General features: G+C 35.5%; 1 protein-coding gene and 1 long non-coding RNA gene across 2 annotated transcripts; one reads left to right on the top strand and one right to left on the bottom strand.

Moving 5' to 3' along the window:
• Positions 1 to 8,082: 8,082 nt before the first annotated feature.
• LOC117238649 lies at positions 8,083 to 11,966 on the bottom strand. Its single transcript, XR_004494239.1, has 4 exons — positions 11,600 to 11,966; positions 11,395 to 11,526; positions 11,234 to 11,312; positions 8,083 to 11,165 (listed from the first exon to the last, which is right to left on the bottom strand). It is a non-coding gene; the product is annotated as an uncharacterized LOC117238649 (long non-coding RNA).
• Positions 11,967 to 14,897: 2,931 nt separating this feature from the next.
• Positions 14,898 to 17,157, top strand: LOC117238638 (WD repeat-containing protein 34-like). The gene is made up of 9 exons (XM_033503715.1): positions 14,898 to 14,956; positions 15,037 to 15,121; positions 15,185 to 15,397; positions 15,464 to 15,698; positions 15,782 to 15,983; positions 16,056 to 16,255; positions 16,328 to 16,470; positions 16,545 to 16,747; positions 16,865 to 17,157. Exons 1-9 carry the CDS (start codon positions 14,898 to 14,900, stop codon positions 16,932 to 16,934), a joined length of 1,410 nt encoding a protein of 469 aa, XP_033359606.1. The 3' UTR covers positions 16,935 to 17,157.
• The last annotated feature ends 4,471 nt before the right edge of the window (positions 17,158 to 21,628 follow it).

Here is a 21,628-nt window from a genome sequence, read left to right as displayed (position 1 = left end):
AGAAGAAGAAAGAAAAAGAAAATACAGAGTAGTGGAGCAAAGACTATACATATTACGTATAAACGAGAACCTTGTGTCTATTTGTTTAAACGATATAGTAATACATAGAAATCGACATTGTAATTTCGAATATGGTCGATAATTTCAAATTGATAAATATGATTGAGAACATCGTAATTGTCTTTGCCAACTTTGATCGTGAGAATATAAAATTCGGATAAGGATTGAAGCAGTTACCGGTAACATGATACGATGCTGCTTAATATTCAGTATAAAAATTGAATATAGCGTTACCATTGATTGTTGGTAGAATCTGCATGCAGAAGTTAATATGCCTCGGCTACCTGTGTGGTCCTGAATATAAAAACATTACTTTACAGTAGTTTTCAAAGATTCGATACGAGATGAATGGAATGCACCGTTTATTACCTAAGATTATCGCATTTATGTTACGTTAGATTCGCATAATAGCAGTAAAGTGTGTTACGATCAATTTTAATTACTTAATCTTTTATTATATATAATTTTGTCCAGTATGAAAATTATAAAATTATGATAGACTGAAATTTACATAGATTTCAATAACATTATTAAAATATATTCTATCGATACGATCGGAATAATATATTAAGAAAATTACTCTAAACAATATCAGCATATTACTATAGAATTACATAGAATGCCCACTATCGCGCGGGTGAACCAGATCGAACCATTCGAAAGAAACAAAAGTTTATAGAAAAATATATTTTCACGTTACCGCCCCTTCGACTGTTTGTCAAATTTCCTTCCCTAAAAACGGATTTTAACCCTAAACGTAGGTAAAACGCAAAGGGAACGCTATTTGGATCCTATGGGATTTCATGGTATCTATTTCCGTAGCATATATCTATGCCCAGCTTCATCTGAGCCCATAAAACCCTCGTTTTTAGATTAAAATCGTTGCGATGGGTAACCTGGTTTCCAGGTTTTGGAGAATACTTAATAATTATACCGAAGGGCAGTCACGGTTTTTAGTAGAAGATTAAGTAGCAAGGAAGAATCGGCGATTAAAAACGTATTAAAAATTTGGGAAACGTCGACGAAGAAAAGAAGAAAAGCGAGTGACTAGGATAAATTCGTTATCGAACAGATTATTAGGAAATTAATTGGAATAATTTCTTGGTATATTTGTATCGATAAATAGGAATATAGGATACTCTGTTCGCATGTACACGTGCATCGATCGTATTACGTATAAGCGTGACAAACCAAATTATATGGATCCTTGCAGAAGATCTCTGCCGAAGCCGAAATCGCTCTGATTAACGTCAATGACGAGATAAATGGTTAAACAGGCCAACGTGTCCAACAAACGTAACACAATGGTGACGCGATACCAACGATTTTTGGCGCTTCAGTAAAACGGACCAAAGCAATTCAACGCCATAGAAATGCTAACGCGCCTTAGGAATTATCAAAGAAGCCGCTCTTGCCAATAATCTACCGTGTCAGATGGAAAAAAACGTTGGCGTATAGCCTCGCGTGCCATACAATTCATTCTTGCAAACTTTCAGAATGTTACAAATTAGTACTTAAAACGTGTACCTTTCTTCTCTTTTCTTCGCCGTCTATTCCTCCTATTTTCTTTTTTCCCACAATATTTTAAGAAATCCATTTTACCTAACAACGCTTCACAATGGCAGGTCTGTTTGTGAAAATTGACAAAAGGCTTTACCTTTCCATACGAATATTATTATATCGATAGACGTTACTACGATAGTTACGTGTATCGGGATATTTTTAATTAATTCGCGACGATAACGAATTTTACGTTAAACAAGATATTTCGGTTAGAATAGCTTAGAAGAGAAAAATATTCGTGACGGTGAAAAGTGAATAGTTAAAAGTTGCAAATTAGCGTTATATCATCTTCTGGTTGGTTCGAAAATCACCGTGTTTATGCAAATTTACCGCCGAAAGGAACAAACAACTTACATTTCAAATTTCCATAATAATGTTCGAGCACGAATAACACAAATTTCCACTTCTGTTATATATAAACAGTTTCGTCAAAGCGATCAACGACGATTCTATTTCTCTTGCCATCGGTTTATTCCATTCACTTTCCCCATAAAATCTATCAAACTAATATTCCAAGAAATATGTCAACGAATATCGACGTGTAGAACGTAAGCATTCGATCGAAACATCTTTGATATAAAACCAAAAAAAATTGTTTAATAGATTTTACGAACGAAATAAACGGGCAATTGTGATTATGACGAATAATAAGGCTTGGAGAACGAAGAAAATAAGAACGAAATAAGAAAAGAAGGGAGGAAATACGATACGATTTCCGTGGGTATGAAGGCATGAAAGCTCGCTTCGCGTATTTAAAAAGCGTGACCGTAGCTGTTGAGGTGGTGGTGGCGGCGGCAGTGGTGATGCTGATTATGGCAGACAACGATCGGAAGCAACTTAAGGGCGGGGAAACGGAATCGGGGACTAGCAGCACGCGCCAGCCACACGCCTCGAGTCTTCTTGGGCCTTTTGCCTTCATCCTCAGACACGTACACCTGGGACAGTTGGCAAGCGAGAGACAAAACCCGGGAATGTCTACTAGACAGTGTCTGCTTTTCTTCGACGAAAACCGAAAGAATCGAATTAAAAAAGCCAAGTCTTTACAAAGAACCATAATATAAAGACAACAACGACAACGGAACACGGTATTTCTTATCTTTTGCCGTATTTTGCAAGAACGGATCGGACTTTATTTCGCCTGTAAACAAATTTTAAATCCATCGATGGACATATAGCGTATTGATAAGTAGAAATAAAGTCGAGTGTTCTTTTACTAAACTAATGGCCCTCGTGATACCCATTCTTATGCAGTAAAGTCAGTAATAACGGAAACGTCGTCACAGCGATCTTTCGAGGATACACGATTTCCTCGGATGGTAATTTGGCGGACGGTAGGTAGATTAAACCCTCGAGGCAGCGGGTGCAGCAGCCTGCTTACCGTATGCTCCCCATATGGCTCGTCCTCCCTCGAAAAAGCGACCCGCGTAGGCTCGAGCGCCTTATTCACCCTGCCCTGTTGGCCCACCTTCTCACTACCCTTTACCTGCAAATCCTCGTAATAGGTGCAACTATATTTTCACTACTAATGCTCGTGATTATGCCAAATCACGCTATCATTCGTCCGTCCACCACGTTAATTCGAAGATCAAAAGCGGTTCGATTCGATTTCGATGTATCGAGAACCTGAAAAGGATAAATAAAATAAACCTAAACGAACGTAAAAATATATGAATAAAAAAATAAGACTATAGGTATTACGTGGTAATCGAAACGCGATACGCGAGATATTCGTGCATAATATACACGATGATGTTAATATTACGCAAGCCTAATGCATATCGAATAATACGTTACAAGCATTAGATATTACAAACTGTACGAGAGTATGTAATTTTATTAAGTATAATTTTCTACTCTTTTCGTTCGCATTGTGCATGTGCCAGTTCGCACGCTGTTCGATCATAAGTCATATTTATCCGAAAATTATAAAGTCGGACAGAATTTATAAGGACGACCCAATTTACGATAAAGGTTCAGATCACTCTGGATAAATGCGAGTTAAGTAGGTAAAGCCGACGGACGCGTTACACCGATCACTGATCAACCTGATCGCACCACCATCACTAACAGTATATGCCTCCTCCGGATGTGGGCGGCGCTGTTTTTGGATAGTCTCGTCAGACGTTATCGTGAATTACTCGTTAATTCGTGAGAACTGCTTAAATTTCCGTTCTTACCTTGTATCGATTTAGTATTATAATTTATATACCGGAAACAAATATCCGTAAGACTTTGAACAAGTGCGCTGCGCGGTATGGATCTTTCGATCGAACAAAAGTTCTTTTTAAACATTCGTCAAATTTATTAGAACGGATTTAGATGAAAAATGTATCTGGTGTTTATCATATCGATTCGTAATTTGATTCGTTCAATATTCGGTAACCTGTAACAGATCGAACAAAAACCGGTGTAATTTCCGATTAAAACCAACCTGCCGCCAATTCATTATACGTTTCGTTTCCAACACGTTTTTTTCCTACACGACAAATAACTCGAGATGCGAATCAGTGAAAAAATGCTAGACGAGAAACCGGGAACTGTCGTTGGAAGTTTTTGTTCGAAAAATAAATACCTGCTGATCCAATCTCTCGATAATACATGCGCGTTAAAATAGGTGCGAAGAGCATTTCTGAGACAACACTGCGAAGATCGGCAAACGATTACAAGCTTCTACCTTTCCTTTTTCTTCTACCGCACTACGCGCGTTCTTTTTTCTTCCATTTTTTCTACTTTTATCTCTGTTTTTCTCGTGGGAATAGGTACGATCAGATTGTCAACGGCATCAGAACCGAATCTTGAAAAAAGAGGAAAAAAGGTTTAAGGAAATTTAGTGGCACCTACCTCTTCTAGTGAGATATTCCAGTTAGCTGAAACATACCGAGACAAAATTCACGGCTTTCCTCTGGGAATGCATAGTCAATGAGAGGATGACGGTTCGCGATAAGATTTACTAAGCTTCGCCTTAGTTGTACTTTTGCTCCTTCTTCATTAGTAAGTTTCTGCTTTATTCACGGAAAGCATAGCCTCGAAAGCTCGTAGCGATTGTTATCGTCTTCGTACGAAGTTCCACGCGATTCTAATAGGGCGATTTATTTGTAACACCATTTCGAACGATCTTTCTCACTGATTAATTTCTGGAGACGATAACGATTTCCACTAATTTTCAACGATGTCTTATCTGTATCTAGAACCACTTTTTGAACCACTAAGAATTTCTGGCTCCGTTATTTTTTTGTTAAATTGTAAATAATTGTAATATAAATTCATAAGATAAAAATTGTCGTAAAATATAATTCTTACTCGATTGAACGAAAAAGTGGAAAAATCGTAAATGTGGAAAGTGGTAAATATCGAACGTATTCTATCAACAGTCGTGTTCCAGCTGCTATTACCATGGTGCGTTAAAATTAACGCACAACCTGCCACTGATTCCAATGTTCCAACAGCGCTTACAGGTGTCAACATTCTCGATGAGACATCTGACACCAATGTCATGGTTCTTCATATTCTAAATAGACCGGGTGGTCCTCTCACCTCTTTTGATCCTATCTTCGGACCATCTCGGACCGACAAGCTTACCGCTACTTACTAAAACGACACACGGACGAGGAGCGGATGACTGCGGTGAAATCGTCTGCGTGTAACACGAAAGAATTACACGCCTCGCAAGCGTCCCGCAAGTATCTGATACCAGTTATGCGCTTTTTATCGAAGGAAAAGAAAAGAAAAAAAAGGAAAAGAAAAGTGAAATCATAGGAGAGAAGAAAGAAAAAAATAGTCTCCCTTTCGCAACTTCTTTTTCCTATAAAATGAAACAAAAGTACAGAACTGAAAGTTGTTTCCTGAATTTTGTCTACATCGAACGCGTTTACTTGTTGCGCCTGAAAGCCAACGTTGGCGGACAAGAGGCGTGTAACGAAGTAAAACGGGACGTTTAATTGTACGCGATCGTCGCTCATTCTGCTTTTCGAATTATTCTACCGGTTACCAGAATGTTTTTACAGCCTTTTACGTTCTCATCGCTGGTACAGCTATAACCGTTTCGAGGGTCGTATTGTAAAGTCATGCCGCTCTCGAGCGGTCACGTGCGCATTGAGCCATCAAGACAAATATATTGAGGAAGAGGCGGTACGCTTATTACAGACGAACGACTCTTTCTCGGCCACAAATCAAATAACATTTTCGTGTTGGTAACAACAGAGACGTAACGTTTATTCGACGATCTTACTTACATTTATGATTTCTAAAATAAATGCACGTTTCGAAGATATTGAAAGGAAACGGACGAATTCTGTGAAAGATTCGATACAATTTGACGCTGGCCGATAGACAGAAACGCGATCAATAATTGTTCACGCACATAATCGGCGTTCGATCGTTATTATCGCCGAGAGAAACGAATCGGAGTTGTAGTAAAAATAAAACGTCGGTTTAGGCAATCAGACTACCTACTTTTATACGATGCCTCTGGAAGGATGAACGAATGATATGGACGGTGAAGAAGGGATAAGCCAGAAGAGAAAATTATCCCGTCAGAGTAGAAGGTGAAACGTGTCTCGCACTTACGTCCGCCCACGCTTGCAACTCGTTACGACTCTAAAGGAATTCACAATACACGTTTCGTGACCCTGTCAGCGTTTTACCACCTTTAGTATCTTTACATTGTAATCTGATGATAGCAGACCAGGCCGTAATGTTAACTGGATTGGACTTTAACAAGATACGGTTCCCTCTTATTGCGTACGGAAATTGTATAAAACAAGAAAAAGGTTGGTAATAGTAACTAACTGCGTATATTTTGGCTGTCAGTTAAAGTATTAAAGATTAAGTCATTCGTAATTCAAAAGCTTGCTCGAGTGAACTTAGTTATGCGGATTTTTTACTGAATTAATATTTTACAAAACTAAACTCGTCGTAAAAATTCTCAAAATAAAAATTATTTAGTTGAGCTTATTAGTTGTAAACTTAAATTATTATATATATACATATATATTTTTTTTTTGTTATAGTAAAGTTTATTTCAATCTATAGGAATTAATTGGTATTCTACTAAAATATGATTTATTGTTTCTATTTGTACTATTAATCGATTTAAAGGCGGAGGAAGGAAACGATTACGGCGAATTTATACCACCGATTCTCCGCCTCTCGACGCATCTTCGGTCGCTTAATCTAATAAAGCAATTAATAACTAATAACTTAATACCGCTCGTCTTCGATAAAGTCCATAATTACATACTCTTTAATTACGTGTATCCTGTGTCCGATCGATTCGGCGTTATTTGATTATCGTTTCGAGAGCATGCACGAATTAACGAAGAGGCGGAACTGTTTGTTTTCGGAAGACTGATTAACCTTGAGCATGAGTAAATTTATAACTGCGAAATTCTTGATCGGCGTTTGATCAGCCGTTTAGACGTCCATATACGTATCTGTCATAGCCTGTGCAGCAAAAGTATACAAATGAATAAATTGCAAATCGCTAAAATAGTAGAACACGTATAGTCATTAAAATAAAAATAAATCGAATTCCTTTTGCCAAGAGAAAAACTCTTACCTTGCTACTTCGAATTCATTTTATCGTTAAATACCGGGAAAGAAAATAAAGAAATCGGAAGATCGACAGAATCTTCCGTATCTTCTCGACGATGCGAATTGACAACTTAAGAATAAAGACGAAGAGGAAGAGAAAAGTTCGAATCTGTGATCCATGAATACGTGTGCCCGAAATGCAACCATAGCCATGTTGATGCGGATTCTCTTGAAAGAATCGTTCGATATAAAAATCTTCTGAAACGTGAACGCGCCGGTTCAACGTGACTCGAAGCACAACACTCGAGCACCAGGACGAGTTCGATCGATTCTCCTTCGAATTTCTAGCCGTACCCTATATATTTAGCATATCCCCCATAACTGACAGCATGTTATTTCACCAACAAATAATACGCAAGAACCATTGTGTATCCGGCGAAGAGCACTTGAGATTGGAGGGCACCCTTAAACGCTTTTAAATACACGCGGAATGGGTAGAAAGGGTGTTGGAGGGCGTCCAAGAGAGAGCCGAGGACAGAGGGTGAACATGGCCACGTAGAAACGTGCGGTCCCGCTACCTGCTAAATTACTACGAACAACTACAGCCGACAAGGAACGAGAAAGAATACTTTCCTCTCGGGACTCCAATTATCGCGCATCGAAAGGTCTTGCTGATGACGAGAACACAACAGATCTAAAGACGTACACGGTATTCGTCGTTTCTTGAACATTGCGATCGTTGCATAAGCGGTTTCCTGTATTTAAAATGCAACAAGTAAAAGTATCTGGACAAGCGATGTATCTACGAGTAATGAAAATAACTATGAAAGTGAAAGAGAGAGAGAGAGAGTGAACGTTGATAGAAAAATATTTATAATTCGACGCGATCGAAAATTATATCGTAATATTTAGTAAGTTGGACAGGAATTCTGTTATAACGTTATAATCGTACAATTTTATGATTATTATTTGAAATTTCTATGCTTCTCCGAATAAACAACTGTAATTTTATTGTAATTATAATTTTATTTAACGTTGCGAGTAAGCAGGTTGTAGAGAACAAGTAGTTAAATACAACGATATGTCGTTAATCGAAGTTCGTAAATAAAACAGTATATACATTGAATTTACGTTATTTGGAATGAAAACGCTCGCATTGTATCACGAATTTTTGCTTGGAATCAGAACCAACGATCTCATCCCATCGTTCAAACTTTGCTCGGCTTTACCTTCCTTCCCTTTCTTCTCTTTTCCCTTTTGTATCTTCCACCAAGATTCTTCGTTTCCTTCTCCTACCTTCCTACGTCGTTCGTTCTCCTATTCTATCAAAACGGTTCCCACGACTTTCGACTGAAACCGAACTACCAACACTTTTGCTTTTTTATCTTTTATCGTATCATATACTACGATCGCGTTTAAGTTATATAAATTAAGTTAAATTAAATTAAGTCAAGTTATATAAATATTCCAATTATATTCTAATTAGTTAACGTTAAACAGAGCATGGAAGGAATAATCGAATTGGAAAAAGAAAGGAATTCTTCCGTTTTACAAAGATTTCGCTCGAGTCTCTGATCTGTTAAACGTTAACTGTCTGATACTAAATATGTTAAAAGATGATGAAGCTGCGTGGATGGCGTCAGATTATGACATTCTAGTATATAAAAGTAAACGTCACATTGAAGCATATCATCCGTATGAATAGGATTGGTATTAGTCGCCATTTAGTAGATATTAGTCGGTAGGATAGACAAGGATAATATGTTTTAATTCAAACGCACCATGGCCGTCGTGGCTCGTTATTCACGCATATATTTCACAAGATTAGGATTCATCAAAACTCTCCTAACTAGCCGGTATCCACGGTCTATCGTGATTTAAGCTTTTGTGCAACTTTCGTCTCGTCGCGACGACTGTGCATCAATTTGTTCAAAAGGAGATAAATAGGTAGAAGGAGAAAAAGATAGTAGGCACATTTTCCTGGATTTAGTCAACTAAATGTATATAAGCCGATTATATTCTTCCCATCGTATTGAATGGAAGGCCAAATTAGAAACTTCAGATAAATTCACGATGCTTCTACGAATGTGTCTACTAATAACTTTGCTTCATTAAGATTTATGATATCATTACTCTGCTATATCTATTCAAGCAGACTTTGGAAAATAAAAGATAATATGAAAAATAAAAGTAAACGAAGCATTTATTTCAAAAATATTTCAAGTACGAAATAACCAAAGAGAAAATGCATTGTTTTAATGCGTTTTTTCGTCCTTGATACGATAATAGATCACGTGGACATGAGAATGAATTCGACAAATTATATTGGCTGAACTGAAGCTAGGAAAAAGAAAAACGGAAGGAGCGATTAACTTTCCCAAAGTTAAAGTTTGAAACTACCATGCACCAAAGGACCTACGTCGAAGTTGAGAAAATTCTGGTTAATTGGCGCCAGAGGGGAAAAATTGATTTCCAGAAGCCTCGAACGACCCACGTAGAAAATAGCTTCGAAATCATGGTGGCCCGAACCATTCCAGCGATTCGTATTACGACAGGCAAAAACGATTTGTACCATCGTTTCGTTGAAGAATTTCTCGAAACGTAAACGACAAACAGCAGAAATTGAAAAATTTCAGAAATGACCATCGCGCAACTGTCTCGCAAGATGTTAAAGAACAAGGTGTCTTACGATTCTCGCTGAAAGCTAGGATTTCGTGCATTTCCTTTCTAAAACTATCATTAACAATTTCATAGACTCTTAATAGCCGTACATTCGATACGCTACTATCGGTAAATAGCAGAACATCAAAGAGGAGGAAGCTAAAAAAAAAAGAAAAAGATGAAACAATCGTGCTTTCTTTTTGAAAACAATCCGCGCATTGAAATAAGCGATACAATGGGCCGTCTGCCGAGGCTAAAGAGTCCTCGTAAAACAACAGTTGATCCAAACCAGAGGAAAAGATTATGGAAGAAAAAAGAAATAAAGAAGAAGAGAGAATGGTTAGAACGTAACAATATGGCACCCTCCTGTGTGATCGAGTGGCTCTCTGATTGAGAGTAAAATTTCATTTTCCTCCTACTGTTAGGTTGCTGCCACTACACCAACTCTGTCAATTTTCGCTCATCGGTAACCTTAATCTCTGATACTTTGTTTTAATAACGACCAATTAATATTAAATAACATCTTGAAAGTGAAAAATGTACACATGTCTTGAAATTACGTATAGGTGTAATTAAAATATACGTAAAGTTTTGAAAGCAAGGGATACCTGTAGAAAATACACACGTTAGAAGATTTCCGTGTAAATATAAAGGAAATTAAACGAATCTAATTCTTTGACTAACATAAAGAAATTTAACTAGGAACACGATTGTTCTTTTCGCAATTGAAGCACGACACGATTATCGTATTACGATAGGTTGAAATTTTTATGCGGAAACAGATTATCGTGAAAAATTCACGCAAAATAAATTCGAAATTCAGCGTTAAAATCTACCGCCAGTATCCACGTGAGATGTATACATACATTCAACATAAATTACATGGTACGCATTGACGACCTGGCGCCCCACATTCTGACGCTTGCCAAATTTCAACGTTCAACGAACAGTTCGCCAATTCCCAATGATTATCCACTTAAATCCTGAAGTCGCGAGTAATTATGTGAGGGTGCGAGGGTCAATTTGATAATTGCGTTATTCCGTTGCAAATAATTACCACCTTTCTCAAATGCAAATCTTACGTGGCCAGTTTCTACGTTCTTCTTCTCTTAATTGTCTAAAACAAGGCTCATTATTCTCTTCGATAGCAATGCTTGGAAGAGCTATTAATTTGCATTATAAAGGTGTAAATTTCTTCTCTTTTTGTCTCTTCCATGATTTATGCGTTTCTATTTAACCTTAAAGCGACTTGGATCGTAAAGATCTATGTTTATCTGTGTTTAATAGATACTACGTATACGCTATTTTTCCTTCGTACTTTAATTTGATTTGTTCCATCCACGTTGCATCTAAAAGATAAATATCCAAAGGCTAAACTATATAATAGAAAAATAATATACAGGAAAACGATATTAACCTATCTGTCTGTGAAATAAACGTTTTCGTATCTCAGATAACTTTCAGGATCTGTTTCTTCTACAAAGATTTCATATCCTCTTGAAATATAGATGAAATTTCCCAGGCTGTGTGATATTTATTTTAAATTATTTTATAGTACATATATTAATATATACATACATAGAAAGAATGAAGAAGCATGTAAAAGCAACTGCGTTCGGCTGAGGTTAAAGAGGGGAGAAGCACGCGTCTGCCACGCTCCCAGTGTACACACCTGGGACCAGTTGGCCAGCGAGAGAAATCTTTTTCACCCTAAATACAAACAATATCTAATTATTAACAAATTACGATCACGAAATTGGAAATATTTCAGAAATCTACAAACCAAATCGTTATATGTCGATTAAAAATTTCTTGTTATAAACAAACATGCTTTGATCCATCCATCGGTATGTTCGTACTCTGTTGTATTCAGCAAGTTTACGCTCTTATCAAAAGTATTACATTCACGGACAATATATTTCGTTGGCAGTGAAATCGATCTCATTTGTCAAGAACGAAGTTTAGGCTATTTATCACAAAGTCAACCATAGAAGTTAGAAACATGGAATCGCCAGGATGATCCAATACTTCATTTTCCTAGTTTTGTGTGTAACAAGGCTCGAGGGAACTCGTACGAATTCATACGACGGAGGAAGTAAAATTATTCGAGCGAATGTCCTTTGAGTTTCGGTGGAAGAGCACCCGTTCGAAGTTCCTTCCTCCACGGGTTTCAAAGATATCGTGCTTAAAAATATATACTTATTATATGGTGTAACGTAACGTTTCACGGATAGATCGTGTATTATTGAAAAAGTAAATTGTGAAAGACGAGTAGGAAATAAGGTGTATACTTATTTAACGATATAGAATTTCACGGAACATTAGAGAATGCCGAAAACACAGGGCAATGCATAAGCTTAACCATCAAAAAGAAAATCGGCAAACCGCTAATTGCACCGCAAGGTAAATAAAACGAAAACGCCGACAGGAAACTGAAAATAGGCGGAAAACCCGAAGTGGTATTAAAGTCGCATTAAACACATCGGTCGTAACTTCCGGTACATTTCCGAAAATACCGATTTATTCGAAATTAATATATAGGATGTTTTATTTTTGTCCTGCCAAACGATGTTAGCATATTGTACAATTAAAAATAAGAAAAAGATGTTACATAAAATGAAATAAAAATAATTAATGGAAATTCTTAATTTATCTGTATTTTAATACAAAAACAACGAAATTTCTAATTTCCTCGGTGATTTTATGATTACGAGATAAAACATATAAATTAACGAAGAATATAGTTTTGCATAGTTTTGATGGAGGTAGTAACGAAGCTCCCTTGAGTAAACAACTATATTAAAAAAGGAAATAAAAGTGAGCAGCAGGCTGGTGCCGGTTTTGGCGCTCTCTAAAACGCCTGAACCGATGATCATATTCCAGATAACCTGGTTAACCCCTCTAGCCCGTTATTATAATATTTGCCAAGCCAAAACATAGTAATTGCTTATTTGCTCGAGCCCAATTACCACAGCCTCCATATACATCCATGAATTTTTCGTACTACGTGACGAGCAAGATATCTATAGAGCTCGTCTTTATTATTCATTTTAGATGTCTACATCACACTATCGTAATATCTGTATGCTTGCGTGTGTCTTCTTTCTAAAATCTTTAAATATCTGTATTTCTACTTTTGAGTTACTTCCCGTTGGTAATCTTATCGTAATCATAAATTATAATTTTTTATGAACGAATAAAAGATTATATCGTATAAGTTTCAATAATCTATAAACGTAAACACATGTATCTCTATATTTACATCGTTCTAAATTTAATTTTGTTAAGCGCGTAATCTTCAATGTACTCACTTAAAGATGATAAATGTATCAACGCATTATAGAAATAGATAAAATAACGTAAAGATTATGGAATCGAATGAACAAATAGTAGTAGTTTTATCTATATTTCATTGCTAACACAATGAGAACCGTAATAATTAACTATTACTAATAATATAATGTTATTTCTCATATAAATAATTTACTTTATCTTATTTTATTACACGATAAAATTGAATTCGTAGTTTCAAATACGTACTTTACTAGCCGCGCTCGTGTCGCTACCAACATCGCGTACTCCTACCTTATTGACTGTCAACGTTATAGCAGTTCTGTTTTAGCCGTCGTCTCATATCGAAAATACGTTCTCTGTTAATTGATCGCGCCTGATCAAATTCACGGAATTCATCAACCAATTGATCGAACTCGAGTATGATCAAATATCGTATCAAGTATGGATCTCTTCGTCTAATACAACATATATATCTGTCCCTGTTGTTCAGTATCGTTATCCTTGCTGCACAGTAGCGTTCTCGTTGTGCAGCACGGTACACATATCTGTCTTTGTCGTACATAAATGCGCTCCTTGTCTATGACTAAATCATGTGCTACCATCAATTGAAGACAGAAGAACATCAACTTGCAGTATGTTAGAATAGATGGTAACACATAGCTTACGTTTGAACAAGGAGGTAAATGTTCTTGTGTAAGGAGCGCAATATCGTGCGACAAGGACGGAGATACAAGCGGCGCTAGACAGAGAGGACGACACTGTGCGACAAGGACAGACATACCAGCGGTACTAGACAGAAAGGGCGATAACGTGTGAACTACTTCATATAAATCTATGCTATTCTAAATTGCGGCGACAGACTGTCGCGCGATTACCATTTTTGATGGTGCTACCACAAGCCGCTTTTATGCACCAAGCTTCGAAGTATTTATTGCAGATAAAACCGGTATGTTCAATAAAAAAGACTCCTGATATGGCTTTGTTCGTTTCAAATATGTAAAGGAACCATACGCGATGAATAATACATTTTTATCCTACAGTTCTTTGACTAACATATTGTTGCAGTACGGGAGGACGTTCATGTAAATTTTTATTCGACTGTCTCGAAGTGCAACTTAATGCAATTGCAAAGAACCAGAATAAGCGCAGACCTTTAGAAGAAATGCGTATTTACCTGTTGAGGTATTTTTACAGATTGATACTAGAGAAAGATTCTGAACGAACCATGAGCGACATTCGAGTGTCCGACTATAACGATCCGCAATAAAATAATAATACGCTTAGTTTAAGGAAAGAAAGAAAGATGTGCTTTGTCATAGGTTTTGAAAAGATATCTTTAAATTACGGTAATCTATCTATACATTGAATCTTTATATGTTGCATTTAGAAATTATTATGGTATTGCAGTTGATTCACGTAGAGAACCAAAACAGTCGTGATTGTTGATCGCATGTATCTAAAATCACATGTATATGTATAAAATGTTACATACATACATACAATGTTACAAGCCGGTTAGTAATATTTTAATTGTTCCTTAGATGGCAATTTTAATTTGCTTCTTTACCGCCTATGCATCAATTTTTATTTGTAATAGTTGCATTCAGATGGCGCTATGATATCCATCAGCTGATTCACATTTGTAAATTCACACGTATGCTCTCTACTGAATGTTTTTATTTTCTCTTGGATCTTATAAAATACTTAGTAATTTAATAAACAACTTCATACACTATTTAAAATACTAACTTTGCAACAACATAATATTTCTAACAATATACATAATAATGTTCACTAATCGTTCACTCGAAGCAGTGAGTTTCAACTCACAATTATCTACTACGAAGTACGTGCCTAAAATTTCGTATTCTTTCATTTATATGATCAAAATTTTTTTATTCGTTTTAATTGTTTAATATTTGGCAGATCGCATCAATCTACGAACGTTCAAACAACAGAAATTGTTTATAATCAGAATCCCGTGCAAACCGTCGAAACAAGAACTGTCGAGGTATTTGTAAACATATCTTAAAAATATGGCTAAATTTGGTTTTAATATTTTTGTATTGTTTAGACTCAAACTATAACCGAAGAGAAGAAGAAGCCAGAAGTGAACTATGAAAGACTGGCCCAATTTTTAAATAGAGTTACGCCTTGTATATTGGAAGCATTAGATGAATCTTATGGAACCAATGCATTTGAAGATTATGAACCAAAAATTGATGAAGATTTACTGACAAGCACACAGCTTCTGCAAAAAATTCATAGCACTGAATCTGATTCTCAGGCATTTGTTGTCTTTTATAGTTATTAATTTCTTTCATTCCCTTGTGTTATTTAATAATATTTTTAGATGAAAGTAAGTGATATGAGTTGGAGTATTGGAGGAGGAACATTGGCAGTTTCTTTTGGTATTCCTTACCATGAAACATGGTGTGACCATCTATCTAAAATGCAATTGTACAATCAAACAAAGGAGGGTAATTTCACAGATAATCCAAATAAAATACTGGAAACAAATGCCTGTATAACAACGTTGGCTTATCATCCAACTGAACCATCCATTATAGCTGCTGGTTTATTCAATGGTAGTTTACTTAATTGTAAAATTTCTAGAAAAAACATGTTATTTATAAGCTAAGAAATAATAGTAAATATTATTTATACCAAGGTGATGTTCTTGTATGGAACTTAAGAGACAATGTATCAGTGGCACCAACAACAATTTGTACCCATGGGGATTGTGTGTCTCAAGTGTACTGGAAAGCAAGAACTATAAATGATGTGTCCTTGCTTGTGAGCTCCAGCAAAGATGGATATATTTTCATCCACAAGATGATGGCCAATTTTACAGTTGCCCGTGAATATAAACGGTAATTATTTTAATACTATCAACAAGTTTTTACAAACATTTATTTATAATCACATATGTTGTATGTTTTTAGACTGAAATTAACCAAAGAATATAATCCAATAGAAAACTCAAGGCCACGTAGCGCAGGTGGCACACGTGAACGCGCTATGGAATCCGGATTATGTATTACTGCCTTCGATTTTTCGTCCAGAGATCCCATATTTTTTATCGTGGGTACCTTATGCGGTGGAATATACAAATGTAGCTTAGATCGTGTTGCTCCTATCGAAGGTATGGATTTTTCTAATAAATTCTTAAACTTTATTTTATTCTATGAAAGTAATAATCAATTTTTAATTTTAGATGATGAAACTCTAATGGATCCTGTGGTAGACGAGTATGAAAGGCACGAAGGTAGTATTACGTGCATTAAATGTTCCCCGATACGTAATCTTTTCGTCACTGCTGGCACTGACAAAGAAATTCGTATATATCACTTTGAAGAGGTAATAATTTTATCGTTAGAGTTTATTTTTGTACTTTGAACGCCATAACAGATTAAAACCTTTATATAATCTAGCATACGAACTTGAGGTCGATTTCTTGCGAAAATACAATCGTGGGTTTAGCATGGATGCTCGGGAATCAAGACATATTCGCAACTTATGGTGCTGGCTCGGAGATTAGACTGTATAACGTCACTGGTGGAAAATCTGTGACAAATATAAATTTTGAGACCACTGATAGGCAAAACACTAGCTGCTTACGTGTGAATTTAAGAAAGTAAGCATTCGTAGTACATATACATATGTATGTGTAAATTTGAAGTATGCATCAATAATATATGATTTTTAATAATATGTAATTTGCATTATATTGTTTGTAATACTTGTTTTATAGAAATATGGTAGCCATTGGTGACACACAAGGAACTATAGAAATTTGGAAAATCCCAAGGCAATTATTGTAAAGATATTAAATAATATGCATTATAAAATTGCTTTTTTATGTATTCATTGTATTATCAATGTTATTATCTTGTAATCCATATAAAAACATGTATATATTTATTGTGTAACAGCATATATTACTTTTATAATAAAAGGCAGTCACGCACGCACACGTTTTCAATATACACTGTTCTATTTTCGACTTCCTCTTCCTAATAAATATAATAACATGCAACAAAATTAGGCACGATATTAATAGCATATGATTACTACATCAGATATTCTATGATTTAAATAGCTCAACATGTATTTTAAACTAGACTTCGTTGAGTAAAAATAACTTGACAAATTTATTGCGAAAATGTATGAAAGAAGCAATAATGCCACGATTATGTCCGATTATGAGTTAATATTTAAGACGGCAGCAATTCAAAACACAACGAAACTAAAATATTTTAATTTGCAGATTTAATCATAAAGTGTATCAAATATAATGCAGTTTTTTAAATTCTCGTATAAATTTACTCTTTTTCTATTTATGCTATAGTAACATTTTTCGATAATTTATGGGGAAATAAACAATTCTCTGAATTGTTTACGATTGTAAATTGGAGTAAATAAATGAATACTTCCACATTATATAAACATATATTTATTAATACTATATAACAACCAAATAAATACTTGAATTCGCTCGACAATTTATTTCATAATTATTTACGTTTCTTTTAAGTTCCATTACCTTTTATCTTGCTGATTCATCCAAATATCTGATGTCACAACTACCTGTAACCATGAACTTTCAAAACCTGCCTAACTCAACACGACTAAGTACAAACTGTGCGTAATCGTGTAAATCTTCTTATTTGTATCTTTCATATGGAAAAATAAAAGACATGAATCATTTTGGCACGTAAGTTCAAAGTATGTATACACAATTAGATTTAAAAATATCTGACATAGGAGAAAGAGTATGCTATAATAAAAAAATGAAGTGAAGAAAATAAAAAATAATTATGTTTCACTACAAAGAAAGAAACATCAATTCGGCTAAATAAATACAAACAAATATAATTCCTCTTGCCTGTATCTTCAATGGGCTATCATGTTTCATTTAAATTCTTGTCATTTTGTAGCTTCATAGTAGTGAGAAATTAGATAAATAGAAAGAATGTCACACAGAGAAGTAGAACAAACTTGATTTGTATCTGAAAATTATATCGGAATCAAATTTCTTATTTTTAAGACGTCTTGTTCATAAAATGACTTATAATTCTTTCGTATTTTACATATGTACAACAAATTTAAATTATGAAATCTCTATTAAGTGCTCATAGATTGCAATTGCTCAGGTCATGATTAATTTTTGGTGAGTCATGGAGATATAGCGAAATGCACAGTAACAAATTTAAAACTGCTAGATCTTACATTTAGATATGAATTTGTACTATTTCATTTCTATTGCATATCACGTAAAGAGATACGTCTTATGACTAATTTCCCAAGAAGTTGAATCATATAAATAAGTATATAACTCTCTGTTTAGAAGTAGTAAAGCGCTTAAGGATTATTTCAACACATTTATTTCATAATGAAATGTATGACGAAGAAACCAAAGAAATCGTAAAACTTATTCGCTTTTCTATTCATACGTGACACACTTAGACTTCCTGAACGTTCTATAGCGGATCTCTTCCATGACCTTCTTCGATATTTATGCAAATACGTTGAACAATACTTTACCGGATGCTATAATTAAAATATAATTAATTTACAAACATTATGTTAATGGATATACATACCCAACACAGTTATAAATCCAAGTAAAATCCAACAACATTGCAATAAAATGAAAAACAAACTGCTAATAAATGTTTTCATCCATACTTTTAGGGGTTTTTCCTGAAAAGTATGGCATTTTCTCCTGAAAATAACGGTTTTTAATTTTCGTTCTGAAAATAACGATTTTTAATTTTCGTTCTGAAAAGAACGGTAATTAATTTTCGTTCTGAAAAGAACGGTTTTTAATTTTCGTTCTGAAAAGAACGGTTTTTAATTTTCGTTCTGAAAAGAACGGTTTTAAATGTTCCTCATAAAAAGGATTTTCTTAAATTTTCATCCTGAAAAGGACGGATTGTTTGTCGATGTTTAGTTTGTCCGAGAAATAGTTACTCCATGAATGAAACGTTTGCGGGCCCTGAAAAGGGCCCTAAAGAAAAAAGAATATTAAAGAGGAAATGTGGACGGGATATGCGCAATGTGTGTATAGTATAAGGTATTAGAATAGGATTAGTAATATTATCGTCGAAGAGTATTGGAGAACAAAGCTGAGCGCTTCTTTGCTGCATACACTTTCGGCCGGTAGTTCTTCGTCATTATCAAAAGGAAAGGACGATGAAAGCGAAAGAAATTAAGGGGAAAAAATAGAAAAGAAAAGAATAGGTAGAAAGACAGGATTGTCTACGATACCAGGAAACGTTAAAAATTTTCTCTTGTTGCTCTATTTCTGTTCTTCTGATTTTTTTTCTTTCGAAGGAGCAGATCCATTCATACGATAGATGGAGATCAAAGAAGCTTCAATTCGTGGCATGTTTATGTATACACGTGTGTATGTATATATTCGTCTTCTGAAGTCTGGTAAAACAGTATACAGGTTTTCGGTTACTGAAAAAATTTTCAGGCGTTCCGTCACTTGTCAGCTTGTTTCCTCGTTCATTTCAATGTATCTTCACATTCATTCTCTCGAAGGTTCTCGCACTTTTGCGTTTACTCTCGTTAACATATACCGCGTGATATACAGATAGTAGCGGTGGTAGTAATAAATGTGCGTCCAGTGTTCATTCAATTCGAATTTTACACACGTGACTCACATAAGCGCGCATTTTTTCTGGCGTTAAACCCTTAGTTTTGCTTCTTTCATTTTCTTCTTATGTACATATGTGTGTATATGAATGAACTATATGCATGTATATGTATGTATGCTTCTGTGTGTGTAGTGTGTATGCCTGTATTTGTGCTGCATTGAAATACTTTTCAAATAAAGTCAATTCTGACTTTTATCTCACGAATCCCCTCAGAAATTTCTGCTTCAAAACTTTCTACAAAAAAGATCCTCACATCAAATCCTTGTCTCTAGACGGAAGAGGATTCAAGAATCTTTTTCTTTTTCTTTTTCTTCTTCTGTTTTTAGATCTTCTCGGCTTGATCTTGACCTTCCTCGACGACTATCGCACACCAACACTTTCAATTCCACATGTACATTTTGCTTTGTCTCTTGATATCATCTGCATTCATTACTGTCCTCTGTAAACTTGCCTTGCGTTGATACTTCCTTACTTTTATCCTCAATCATTCTTTCCACTCGCACTGTTTCTCACGCATACTCTTCACTGGTTGTATACATTGATTTTTTTGGCGCTTTTTGTTCTCAAAAAGACATTTTTTCTGATGGTTTTTTAGAAATCCTCTTACATTCGCTCCAATCTCGTTCAAATCCACTTTCTCGCTTCTTCTTCATCAATAATAATCAATCTTGAAAGACTATTATAGTTCCCCTTTTACTCGTGATTAATCTTCCATTTCATAATGCTGCTACCTACGCTTCTTCTTCTTCTTCTTCTTCTTCTTCTTCTTCCTCCTCTTCTTCTTCTTCTTCCTCTTCTTCTTCTTCTTCTTCTTCTCTCTATCATCTTATTATCGTCGACAACCTTTTCCTTTTTTATCTTCTTCGTACTTCATCCTTCTCCTCCTCCTCTTCCATTGGTCACGCGTCTACCACATTTTCTTCGAAAAAAAAACGCGTGTATACATACTCGAATAACAGTACCAAAACTACGATATATAAATGATTACGCTTTAGGTACGACTAGGATATATATTCCTTCGCCATATTGTTCTCCAAGTACTTACTGGCTATCTGTTTCAGTTTCTCTTAGCTTTCCTGGAGGATCAATCATTATATTATCATCATCGCCGTTCACAATAATCATCTCGCTGTGTCGTAGCTGGTCCATCGCTCTAGCAATGAAACCACGAGATGTTTCTTTCTCTGATAGGAGAAAAAACGGCAAAAAATAATTGTTCCTCTGTCGAACCTCATAGTGGACGATTATTAATTATTTATTATATCATCGAAAAAATTTCGAGTCTTTTCTTTACCTGCACGAGAACCTGCCTCTCGTGTAGGTAATATCCTGATGTTTTCTTCTTCTGTTGCCTCGTTACAAATAACAGCCCTGGTTTTCACGTCGGACGCGCAAACACGAGACGATTGTTTCGCCAAGGAAACAACGGGATGCGCGTCGAAAGGTGGCCAATCGATAATCCTTATCTATTCTGGTCGATCGCGCAATCGTTAAGTTTCCCGTTATCCCCTCGCCACGATTTTATTTCTTTCTTGTTTTTTCTTCTTGGTCCTCTCTCGATCTTCATCTTTTACTTTCATTCGTTCGAAGAAATAAAAATTCGACAGGAGTTGCGTCCAGTCGAGATTCTCTCTCCTCTTTGGTATAATATATACCATGGTGCGTATGATTTGTTGGTAAATCGTACACGCCATTTTGAGAAAAATCGGCGATTTATTGTGAACCGGAATGTACTTTTCTTTATGATTCTTCTTACTTTTTAAATATGAAAGTGACCAAGTTAATAAGTCCATCTGTTGGAATGATAAAGAAATCTCGTTCCTGCGCGTAACGACGCCGTTCATTTTACT

The sequence above is a fragment of the Bombus vosnesenskii genome, unplaced genomic scaffold (genome assembly GCF_011952255.1).
Source record: "Bombus vosnesenskii isolate JDL3184/JDL3185 unplaced genomic scaffold, Bvos_JDL3184-5_v1.1 scf7180000013579, whole genome shotgun sequence".
NCBI classification, from domain to species: Eukaryota; Metazoa; Arthropoda; class Insecta; order Hymenoptera; family Apidae; genus Bombus; species Bombus vosnesenskii.
The sequence above is the reverse complement of the archived record's forward strand: the minus strand, read 5'-3'. Positions and strand labels throughout refer to the sequence as shown.

What these genes read in the sequence shown, in the direction of transcription:
- LOC117238638 (XM_033503715.1), top strand. Translation starts at nt 14,898, where the DNA reads ATGTTCACTAATCGTTCACTCGAAGCAGTGAGTTTCAACTCACAATTA. An exon ending in TCACAATTATCTACTACGAA is followed by an intron (nt 14,957 to 15,036) that starts GTACGTGCCTAA and finishes AATATTTGGCAG; the next exon opens with ATCGCATCAATCTACGAACG. An exon ending in AGCTGCTGGTTTATTCAATG is followed by an intron (nt 15,699 to 15,781) that starts GTAGTTTACTTA and finishes ATTTATACCAAG; the next exon opens with GTGATGTTCTTGTATGGAAC.